This window comes from Dermochelys coriacea, chromosome 8 (assembly GCF_009764565.3).
Source record: "Dermochelys coriacea isolate rDerCor1 chromosome 8, rDerCor1.pri.v4, whole genome shotgun sequence".
Lineage (NCBI taxonomy): Eukaryota > Metazoa > Chordata > Testudines > Dermochelyidae > Dermochelys > Dermochelys coriacea.
The window spans coordinates 92728934-92741642 of record NC_050075.1 but is presented as its reverse complement, the minus strand read 5'-3'; the positions used below and the strand labels follow the sequence as shown (position 1 = coordinate 92741642).

The window sequence follows — 12709 nt, the reverse complement described above, 5'->3', positions numbered from 1 at the left end:
ATATTATAAAATGTTACATTAAAAACAAGTTTAAAGAATTAAAAGGTAGAAAAACTGTATTGAAAAAAGAATTGTTTGATTAGCTCTTGGGTAGTCCTTTAGCCATCTGATCTACATATGGAAAATCATTCATTTTAAACAACATTCTCTAGTATCTGAAAATAAGGATGGAGCCAAATTTTTCCCTTTTTTAAAAAAAAATGAAAGACCGTATTTGATTCCTTTGGAAAGCTCTATCAATCACTGGGGGGGAAATATACTTAGGCAGTCTATACGTTTGTTTTGCTTTTTGTTACTAAAATGATTATGTCCATAACTATTAAAAAATCAGCAAGAAAAAAGAAATTGAAAACATTCAGTAGGTTGTTCCCTCACTTACCCCTCCCGGTCATGTTCATGGGAAAAGTAGCTGCGATAAACAGATACTGAATGAGACTGAAACTCTTTTTTTTTTTTAAAAAAAGCCCAAACATTGCATGATAGTCTCTAAGCAGTTCCATCTGTCAAGCAGAAATTTTAGGCTAATAGCCTGTGGCGATCTCCCTCCGCAGTCCACTACCTGCCTTTGTCCTATTAAATCTCTTTATTCTTCTTAAAAAGAAGAAGGGGGGAGGGAAAACCTTGTAGACCAAAATTATGAGTGATGAAACCCTAATTCTGACCGCCTCTCTTTGATGTTGAGCAGTGGGTTCTTATTTTTTAAAAAAAGAGGGGGGAGAGAGGGGAGAGGACAGTGCTAGGAGCAGATGACTTTTCATCTCTACTTCACCTTGCCACTGGGTCTGTGAGAGATTGGTTCATTGTCAAGGAGATTTTTTTTTTTACCCATGATTCCATATGGTATGGACCGGGCTACATGTTGCCCAACATGCCAGTGCAAATGTTTTCTCAATTAGGTGTCTTATCTCCCGTGAGTTAGCATCAGATGAAGCTTGCTGACAGCATAATGGCAGGGAAAACCTCCGACGGCTCCATCAAATGGCAGCTCTGCTACGACATCTCGGCCAGAACTTGGTGGATGGTGAGTTGGCAGCAGGGCTGCTTTTTTTTTTCCTCCCTTTTCTGCTTTCCCTCCCTCTTTGACAAAATGTCCCAGACCTCACATTTATCAAATTAACATTTGATTTTTTTCACACTCTTCCATGGAGCAGCCTCACTCTTGTCCCACTTGTATGCTTTCCTCTCTGTAACAAGAGACCGTTAATGTGAACTATAGTTTCCACAGGGAAGCTTATTCAATTCTCTTTTAAAACGTACACGGAGAACTAGTTTGAAAAAGCCTGGTGCAGAGTAACTTGTCTCAGGCTGCTCCCTCAGGCTCTCAGTTTTGTTTTACTTTTATCTGCTACTTTTCAAATATGGCATGTATGTGTATGTGTATTTTTGCCATGCAATATTTTGTGTAGAGGGAGGGGGGAAGTTCAATACATTACAGAACAACCTGATTACAGTAAAACTCTGGGATGGTACATTTATGACATAGTGTAAAATCATCACGTGTGAGAGAAGTGTGTTTTGCAAAGCGTTGCCTTTCATCTGAGACCCCAATCTAACTTTTCCCTCCATTTGTTTACGTTAGAACAGGTTACCATTCTGTTATGATCCCGAGCCATGTGTTATAGATCCCACATAATCTGGCTCGAGCTGCGTTTGGGCACAATTAAAGTTTTAATAAAGTTCCTGTGAGCTCCACAGAACGAGTTAACTAGCATGTCATGGTCAGTCGGGCCAGACAACCTTTGACATCTTGAATCTATAAGAGGTATAGTGAGTTAGGAGGATGCACAATAGCCCATTGTAGCAGAAGATGCAAGTCCTGTTGTGATGAAGAGAGCCCTCAAATCATTACTGCCCTCGTTAGCGTGTTGTCCGTTAGGGATTAATTCGTTAGCAGTGCATTTTTAGTTTTCTGTAATTATTATTCTTGAGGCAAGCGTGAATTCTTCCAGTGAGAGAAAAAGTTTGCTGCCAGGACAATGAATGTATTATCCGTTCCTAACTGGACCGTGAACCTCAGCTCATTTCACATAGATATCAGTTAAAAAAGGACTGGCGAGTGGAATTACAAAACAAGGCATGATCAGTTTCATTGTATGATACGCTGAAACAAGTAGGGGGTTTTCCCTCCCCCTCACCTCCCTGTACCACTTTTGATATCATTTGGAAAGTTTAAGACCTCTGAGGACTTGAAAGACTTTTAAAAGTGAGATACCGTAGGTTTTTATTCTGCTCCTTGGTGGTGGCCATTGTGTGTATCATGTGGCTTGTGTTTAAAGGTGTTCAGGCTTTTGTGGAGGTTGTTTTGTTTTTGTGTTTTTAGTGTTTTGTTTTAACGTTTAATTTCTTAACCATCCATTAGAGATTTACCAGTGCTTGCCAGTGAAACGTTACATGAAGCTTTTGGTTAATTATAATAGTGGAAGAATAACCACTTTACTTATACTACTGATTTTCCAATTAGACTTTCTGCCAGAGAAAATGGGAGGGAAAGGGGAGGAAAGAATGGAATGTTTGCATGCTCAGTAACTGTTGACTATTCATTTGACTTTTTTTTTAAGCTTGTAAAACTCCAGTAAATAACCCTACTGATTCTCAGCTATCATTTTCGAAGCAAAGTTGTAAATGGCATATTTTAACTAGACACTTGATGTCACACTGTAATTTAAGCTTATTCTAATTCACTTGTCTATTTTATTAGTGCTCCTGTTTTATTGTTTATCACCTGCTTTTATGACAGGGGTGTCAGTGTTTATTTTTTCATAAGTATCTTCAAATTCAGTTAGACAAGTATTATCGCCCTTTGGAAAGTATTCCTGGAAAGTTGCTTTTCATTCACAATTATTTCACAGATGTTTTACTGCTGTGAATATAATATGTAAAAATGCTCGAAACATTTAGTAATGCACTTGACTAAAGATAAACAGTTTTACAACCACACATGCTGTTGTTTAGATTAAACACTGCAGAAAATTCTTCTTAAATGTGAACAGGTCACACCATTTATTTTCTAAATGAACAAACAAGAAAAAAACCCCAAAGAACCCCATAAAACAGTCTTTTAAAAAGAAGTTGGGCTACATGAAAGAAACTTTATTTTAACTGATATGAATAATTCAAGAACTTGTACAATAGATGTGTTAGTTACAAATAATTTTAAGATGAGATTTCAATTATTGATGGAAGAATAACAGTTTTGGTATACCATCTGAGTCTATAATGTCTAGTATAATCAAAAGTACAGATGTATTAGTTATTTTTACTCCAAAACCTCCTCAGAGTTGCTACAATTGTTTAATCAAAAGTAAGATACAAAGCAGATTTTAATGTTCTAAAGGCAAATAAAGCTTTTAAAATTACCTCATGCATCTTCCGGCTGCACAACAATCTCTGCTGCATAGTGCTAAACTTCGGTTTGGGTACTGCCAGCATACAAAGAGATGAGTGAATACCCCTTCCATCCATACGGACTCAGCTGCCAGCACTGGGATATGCAATTTTGCTTTTTAATGAATTGAAAACAATTTGTGTGTCAAATGAGTGAGTTTGTTTTCTTTCTGGAGCAGGTTCTGAATGAGATTTTAAGCCACAGTCATCCACTGTATTGAAGTATTATGACCAACTTTAAAGGTTCTGTGTCCTTATGATGAAAAGACCTGTTATAATGAAAGAAAATGCTTTATAAAAAGCTGGGTGTAGTAATCTGTCTCTCAACCTCATGCTCTTTCACTCCAGTCTTCATTATGTTTATAGCTAGATAGCTGGAGATAATGGCGATTGGTTGATTGGATGATTAGTAAAAATGAATAGATTTTATCTTTGGGTAAAGCAGCCTGCATTTTTAAAAAGAAATGGAGGCTTTATCATATGGAGTTCTGATGCTGACATTATCTTCTGTCATAAATAAGGCTATATTAATGCATCTCTAATAAATGCACTTTTCTATACTGCAGCTAGTATGTTCTCTGTAGCCAGCACATGGACTGACTAATTAAATGTATCTTTTGTCCTAGTAAAACAAAAAATGTAAAGTTTTTGTTTTAACCTGAGTTATAAATGCTTCAAAGTACTTTAAGGAAGGTTTATAGCATGGGTATATTTTAAGAATAATTACATTTGTCACAGCAAATCTTTTGAAATCCGATCCACTTCTCTTATGCTTTAATCATGCAAATCCAGAAATAGATATTAGTTTAGCTTTACTGTGTTGTGATATCTCTGGTTGAAAACGTTCACAAAAGTTTACAAAATTTCTTTTGATTTCACCCCCTCCCCTTTTCAAATCTCTTAACAACATGCAAAATATCAGAAGTTAGAAAAAATTGTGTAAATGAACATATTGCAAAAATGATAATGGAACTTTTTATTTAAATTTGATACTGTCTGAAAGACACTACAAAATATTAACCAGGCAAAAGTTCCACTATTTTTGCAGTCTTGTGTTTGTAACAAATATATATTGCTGTACTTGTTTTATAAACATTTTGTTTTCAAAAACTCACACATCCTAGCAAGTTTGTATGGTATCATGTTGGTTCATTTAATGAGGGAGCCACTTGTATAGTTCCTTTGTCTGTGATTTTTAAATGAACATATACCTAACTCTATATATGGGGAAAATTCTCATTTACAATATGTAACTATACTGTGTAAAGATACTGAGCCAAACTTACTCTCGGTTTACATCCGTGTAAATCTAGAGTCACTGCATTGACATGAATGGAGTGGCTCCAGATTTAGTCACCTGTGTGGTTGAGAGCAAAGTTTGACCCATTATCTATAATTTTGTAGTCAAAATTGTTTTAAAATACAAACCATTGTCCTCTTCCAAACTTCTCTAGAAAGATGCCTTATTAATAAATAAAAAGCCATATCAGTGGAGCACATGTAAGAGTTAACATGCAAACTGTTGTCATTGTGAAATAGTTAAAATGGATCCTTCAACTCCAGTAATATTCCAAAATTAACTACAGGGTTTTTTATGTACAACTAAGGATACATATTTAAGTATCTCCTTTTATTTCTTTAGGTGCTACCATATTACAAATATAATTTTAAAAAACCCAATTCATGTAATGAACATGCTGGAATCATCTCAAAGTGGTCATTTTACTAACTTTAATGTTTTTAAAACATCAGTTCTTTGCTCTGCAGCTCTTGAAAATATTTTTCTTTCATGCCTTTACGCACAATTTTCTGTGCAAGTGATTAAAATTGTTCAGGTAATCTCTGCAGCAGCTAAAGTATAAAAATAGTCAAAATTAGTAGCAATTAGTAAATTAAGAATGTGTAAAATCCTCAGTGTAAAGTATTACCACAGTGGGGAATGTAAACAGTAACATATTTAATGAGATGAAATAAAACATTTATTATCTGGAAACCCAATCATTCTTTAAAGATGAAAAAATGTCTGACCGCATAAAAGCCTATAACTGCTTGTTATATATGTTAAATGGATTCTAACTACCCTAACATGCTGTTGAGCTGTGCTTGGCTTTCCTAATTTTAGCCTCCTGCAGAGAATGTACTAAATAGCAAGAGATTTACATATATTAAAACTTATTCTTGGCATGCCATTATGAAAATAACAAAATGGAAACAAAATAATATTGTATTAAAGATTTTCCTTACACAGTTTTGTAAAGTAATTTCTTTGTAGTTGTAAACTCTTCAGCACCTGCGGAAATACATTTAAAATACTATTTTTTTAAAAATGCTTGCCCCGTTAGTGTTTTCAGACGATTACCAACATGTAACTTATGCAATAGTAATTTGCTTACATGTATACAGTGCATCATTAGATATACTTCAGCTACTCGAAAGTCTCTTGGTTTTTTGTTATTCTACTGCTGTTTCTTTAATATATAAGAATTTGTCCTCCTTTATTTTCTGTTCTCTTTTTCCATCACCTGTCCTGAATATTGTCAGGAATGTTTCTAATTTAAAGCCAAAGGAGTTAGTGCCTGATTAGAAGACAGGAAATTGGAGGATTAAACTGTCTGGTTGAACTTCCTTTACTATCAGCACTCAGTAACTTACACTGGATGACAAACTCAACAGGACAATTTCTACAATGTGTCATTACTTCTGTTTGTTTGAATTTTATTTTTTGTTAAAAAGCAGCAAAATGGGGCAAAGAGGCTGTTAGTGACACTAAGTCAATAGATCTGTGCAACATTGACATCCAGTAGTCTTAAAACATCATCAAGTCTGTACCAGTATCTTCATCCTTAGATCTGAGAGTTCATTCAATTTCATAATGTCGATGTATGTAATATAGATGTATTAAATGAACTTTAGCATGTAAACAACCGAGCAGCAAATAATGAAATACTTTCCGGGAGGAAAGAATGACGTTATTTTGGTAAGAGGAGAATGCATCACATTAACCCTTATTCAACCCTTTCCCCCTCAGAAACATTCAGGTTCACTGTAACGTAACGGTATAGCCAGGCAACATCCTAAGGGAGGGATAGTGAGAAAAGCCAATTTATCTGGAAGACTTAACTCTGATTCCTAGTACTACCAACTGCACCAGGAATCTCAAATGTGATGGTTTAGTTCATAGCTTGCCAGGTGAGAACACTTCACAGAGGCATTGATAACAGACAGGGATATGGAGAGGAAGCATTTCTTCTTAACTTTATAGGCAAATCCATCCGCTCCATTGGCTTCAGTAGAATTACTCTAGAGATGATCATGGCCCTCTATTACCAAGTTTACTGTAATACATGAAAATAGCAAATAATAATGTAGCGGGGGGGGGTAGGATCTCTCTCTTGTGCAGGATACCTAATAGTAGCTCTAAACTTAATCTGTGATGGACCTTGCGCCTCTCTGTGCTACCACTGTCCACCTCCCTTGTACACTAAATACTGTACTAAACTGGGATCCCAAATGCCAGTGAAGATTACAGCACACAGCTGAGTGGGAGGAAATGGGCACCGTCTGGTAATGGTAGGTCTGCGACTCTGATCCTACAGGAACTTACTTACAAAGGCAGTGGGACTACTCGTGTTTAAAATTAAGCATGTGTATAAATCTCTGCAGGATTAGAACTTTAGACTGATAAACTAGAAGAGTGGCCAGGAGTGGTTGGGAACCACCGATGTACATGGTGCTTTTTGGCTGCTTCCGAGACGTGTGGGGTTGATTGCTCCAGCAGGACACCCTGACTGATACTGAGAACAGGCGAAAACAGAAGTGGAAGGAAGGTATATTTTTAAAAGGCTTAGTTGGTAAAGATGGATCCGTATCAATAGAATATGAAAGATTCTGAATCTCTCTCTAATGAAACAAAAAATACTATGAACTATCATTTAATTTGCATAAAGAGGAGAATGGAAAGTTTATTGGTGTAAGCACAGAACTGAGAGTCAGGGATCTATGAGTTTTAATTCTAATACTGAATGATTTCCACTGTGGCTGTCAGCAACTCACTTCACCTTTCTCCATCAGTGTCCAGATCTGTATTTATTTATTTTCCTGATGGCACTTATTTATTTTTTAAGATGTTGTGAGGATAAAAGTTTTGCAACTCACTTTAAAGATGAATAGTGCTAAATGTTCATAACTGCACAAGGTCCTTTAAAGCAGATAAAATATTCTAAGTGTAAATCAGTGCCTCAGACTGGGGAAAACATGATTTAGTTCACTAATATCTTTGGCCAAAATCTTTACGAAAGTACAACTTCCTTTAGCTTTACTGGGAGTCTTGGTGGAATTTGCACCTACTAGCAATTACAAAGCTCATTTGAAAATTTAAGCTCTTCATATAGGCAAATGCATGCACAAACACTGAGGCCCTGATCCTGCTTCCATTGAAATCAATGGCAAAACTCCTCTTGACCTCATTGGTGAAGAATCAGTCCTACATAATAAATGAAGCCAACCAGATTGGGACCGCACAGTGCTAGGCACTGTACAGATGCCCCAAAACTGTGAACAAAAATTTACCATAATAAAAGTCACAAATCTGATTTCCATTTGCTAGATTACTGAAAAGTAGTTGAGTGATATACGAATTTATAGAAGAGAGAAAACAGATATATTGGCTAATTGAGTGGAATTCAAACCATTTGCTACATATAAACATATATTTTCCAGAGGGATGCCAAACACAAACTTAACAATACAGCTAGAGATTTGTTAAGAGTGTGGTATAGTACAGATGCCACATGTTTTGCAGACTTTTACTACCAATAATTACAAAGTCTTTGCTTTCAAAGGAAAACATGCTGCCCTCGATCCACACAATCAGCCCATATTTATTTCAAAAATCAGGTGGAATTGCACACATGGATTAAGGCTGTCAGTCGGAGCTGGGTAAAAATTGAAGGCTGTATGTAGCCTCATTGACTATGGCTAAAACAGGACTACTCAAAATACATCAGGGCATAGTTTGCCATTGATCAGTGCACACTTCTTAATTAAATCAATGGGAGTTTGGTTCAAAAAGATTTATGGTAAAATTCAGCCCCTAGCAAAGTGCTTCTACAATTTATATCTGTGGTATGTAAAGTAGAAATTATTTTGCCCAGAAAGAGATGGAGAAAATGAGCCAAATTTTGCACTCAGGTACATTTCCAATTGAATTCAGAGGAAATCTGCCTTATTAACACAGTTGTAACTAAATGCAGAATGTGGCCTAAAATGTATGTGTAAAGCAAATGTGAAGCAAAGATGTTATACTTTCAAGGTTAGTATAACCCTAAATTTGGCCTAAACTACCTATATAACTCTGTAACATCCATACCTTATATGTTTCTTTAAAATCTAAACAAAACAAAAAACCACACCCTAATTCTCCAAGGAATTCTCTTCAAACAAAAGTCCAGTGCCTAGAGCTAAGTACTCATGCTCAAACCCCTACAACAATGAGCATTGCCCAGCCTGTAGGGGCAACCCTGCAATAACAAGTTTGCATGCATATGCAGCAAGGAAAATGTTTTGGTAAGATACAGATTTGTTTCAAGAATGCAACTGGCTATTGAGGACATCGACACATTTTCACAATTATTTTCTCGTTCTTAAATACTAATATTGGTTCCATATTAGTAAAAAGCACTGAGTTTAAAAGAGAAGTTTTTTCTGTTCATATTTTGCTTAAATATACTTTTGAAATATTTGCTTTAAATAAAGAACTCCAAGGCTGCAGGGCCACGGAGGGTCTGAGACCACAGTGCAGGGAAGTTAACATAGATTTGGAGAAGGAAACATTTCTTCTCCGACTGCTATGGAATGCCTCATTAGGTATACTGTGCTGCTCTATTCCCAGAAGCGAAGCTTCTTAGTGAGCCCAGATTGATCGCCATATGACAAATGATGTTGGGGAGGGGTGAACTCCACTAAAAAGTCCTTGCTCAGAACAGACTCTTTCCCAGGTGACTGAAAGCCAGCCAGTCAAGAATTTTAAGAGCCATCACTCAGAATCCTGGTGTCCTAACCAGGTTCTAGCTGGGTTAATTATATCCTGCCTACCTGGAGTGTTAACTGAATACAGTAGTCTTCTTCACTTCCTGACCCAAACTATTGTATAGAGTTGCTGTGCCGTGTTAAGCAACTGTTCCATCCTTGAGGTAGCTGCATTTCAGTGGTGATCCTGCTACATCCAACAATTACCTCCCAGGGATGCTGTGAAAGCTTAATTTAAAATGTGTAAAGCACTTTGAGATACTCAAATGAAAGCTGCTATTGAAGACAAAATGATTTTTTTATTGTCTTCCCATCATTGCTGGCTAGAAAGCTGAAAAACTCTTTGCTCGTTCATCTTGGCATCACTCAGCACTTTTAATTACCCCAATTCCTAAACCTTGTCTGAGGTAGTTTACTTCCAGACACTTTCACCAAGGACTTTTTTGAATAAATTATTGCTACATGTGCATGCGCGCACACACTCACATTTTGATAGCTGTGGACTTACAGAATTTTAGATTCCAGTCTGATAGAGAGAAATCACTATCACAGTGCAAGGGGCCAAATTCTGATGTAATTTTCAGTGATGTACATCTGGAGCAACTCCGTTGACTTCAGAGTTACACTAGTTTAAATGAGAGTAGAAACTGGCCTTATGCACTTCCATAGTGCTTAGCCTCTGAGGATCTCAGCGCATTTATAAATATTCATTAAGTCTCATATCACCCATGTGAGGAAGCTCACCAGCACTGTACCTATTTTACCGAAGAGGAGTTAGTTAAACTGACTTGGCCAGGGTCACACACAGACCAATTGAAGAGGTAAGAAGAGAAACCAGGCCATCTGATTTCTGGAACCTTGCTCTGACAATTTGTTTAAATGCTTACTCTTAGGAACAGAGAGCACATGCATGTGTGATGCACACACAGTTTGCCTATAGTAAATTTTACCAAAAGTTTTCATTTATCTTTCTGTCTGAAAACATAGGTTTGAAAGGGGAAAAAATGAAGGAAGGGGTACTTAAGACAGAGGTTTAAAGATGGATGGATTACCAAGGTGTCTGAGCTACCACAGTTGACAGCAGCAAGCTTTCAAAAGCAATATACAGATACAGCTAAATCTAAAACAACTTTTAACTTTTGCTGTTGCTAATAGGTATTTGCAGCTCTTATAAATCAAGGTACACATGAGCATCACAAGAGGACTTTTTGCTTCCTCTCTCTTCTTTTTCTATCAATATTCTTAAAAAATTCCGATCTCCACAATGCCAGTCTCTAACGAGTAGAGAACAGGATGAGATGTATATGTAAGGCAGATTATCCTACATCTCCCTACTGCGGGATTCTGATACAATCCACATTCACCTCTGCTGCTGTTGGCTCACCAGTACTGCACACGCCCAGTGGCACTGTGGAGGCAATTCCCTATTGTGATTTGAAACTATCCCTTCAGCAACCATGGTAAGGTAAATTAATCATTTATAAAGGCAGAGTATGACTATTCACATTCTGCCATATGTGATCAAGACAATGATTGCTGTAGACTTCAAGCACACACAAGAAATTCCCTCATGTCCAAATCTGTATGAACAGTTCCCAAATAATTTAATACAGAATAACTTTTCTATGAGTATTTTTGACTATCTTATATAATTTAATAGAAAGTTCTATTTCTGCTCTTGGATTCTCTGGGGTGGTTTTAAAAACCTATAGAAAAGACCTCAGTCTTTAGTAAATCCCATAGGATTTTATAGTAATTGCTATAGAATCCTACTACATTTCTGTAGATTCCTATTGTTCTCATCCATATTCAATTCTATAGTGCTATTCCACGTGGAAATACGGGGATGTCCATTCTCCAGGTGACTAGCAAGGAAACAAAAGCGGTGTAGTCTTAAATTAGTGGGGTTGCCCCATGATGAAACTCAGAACTGTCAGCCTGTGAGAGGTGCTTATCCCCGCCATTGATTTCTGCTATAGAAGAACAAAGCTGAAGAAGACAAAGAAAAGAGCCAATGAAAGCCCAGTGATTCAATGACATTCCCTGGCAGGTGGAGAGAGAGGATTCGAGCTAGAGGCTCCCTTTTCTGTCATTGTGGTGACTGATGGTCAGGAGATCACACTTGCTGCACTCTGGTGATGTGGGGTGAGGATAAGGGCAACCTTTCATCTCTTACTCCACATTACTTCTAAGTCAACTTATTTTCTACTAAAAATCCAGGCCTCTAACAATCAGACTGCCAACCTCCTTGGTCCTCCACCCTCTGGAGCACCACACAGATGAATGACATTGGTTTACAGCAGGAGTTAACTTCTTCTTGTTTCACACTCACACGTGAGGGTTTGAAAGGGCTTGAAATTGAAGATGAGGAGCTCACTGGTGTGAACTCTCTATACTGGGGCCAATCCACAAATTGAAGCCAGGGAGCTCTTTTATTGACTGAGAAAAGAGAGGCCACTCAGATAACTCTGTGGCTTTTCTCTGTTTGTCAGTCTGTTCATAATGAGAGAATTTTTGAACACCACATCCGATCCATTCCAGCATTTTCAGGCAGTGATATATGCTTTGGTGGGCAGAGCCCTATTGCTTTTGGTGAAAATTGGAAAAGCCTGATTTCAGCTGGAGCAAGTGAAAGGAAAATGTCTCCCATTAGATTTACAGTTTGGCCTACATAAGAAAGAGTGTGCAAAAGTTATTTGTTTTATGGTAGTTCCCATGATGTACCAGCCATTTTCCAGATATTCAGGAATCAGCTCATTTTACTGTAGGTGGCACAGCAGAAGTGGGACTGTATGAGAACCTTAAAGGTGGACAGGATAAGGGATTTGGCGATAGGGTCAGGGAGGTCATACTGTGCAAAAACAGGTTGTGTGGAAGGAGGCATGGAGGTGGCAGTGGTAAGCAGGTGGATGAAGGTAAGAATATGGGCAGAGTGGAGGCAATGAAGTTTGACCAGAAAGGGTATGTGGGGAGGGGCAGAGCTATAGAGTCTTGAGGATGGTGACAGGAAGTTTAAATTTGAGGTAAACATCTGCTCGTGTGCCTTGGATTGAAACACCTGTCCAAGTGTGTGTTGGCCTGCCCGTGAAAAGCCCCTTAGTCCCAGTGAGTTTGGTGAATGTAAATTATAACATATGTGTATGAGCAGGTATAAGACTGTCTAATGAGCATGAGCACATTTTAGAATGATGAAGTTTGCATCTGCAAGTTGTAGGTGGTTGGGACACTAGCCTAGGACATGGGGGTTCAATTCCCTGCTCCACCACAGATTTCCTATACGACCGTGGGCAAGTCACAT

At 37.6% G+C, this 12709-nt stretch overlaps 1 protein-coding gene across 5 annotated transcripts in view; it reads left to right on the top strand.

Moving 5' to 3' along the window:
- Positions 1–628: 628 nt before the first annotated feature.
- NFIA (nuclear factor I A) overlaps positions 629–12709 on the top strand; it is a 465041-nt gene continuing 452960 nt past the window's right edge. The window contains exon 1 of one of the 5 annotated variants that reach the window (XM_043520338.1): positions 629–1021. In XM_043520338.1, the coding sequence (XP_043376273.1) occupies positions 926–1021 (96 nt within the window). In that variant the 5' untranslated portion in view covers positions 629–925. The remainder of the gene's footprint in view (positions 1022–12709) is intronic. The other 4 variants (XM_043520341.1, XM_043520340.1, XM_043520337.1 and 1 more) reach the window with 4 other exon arrangements.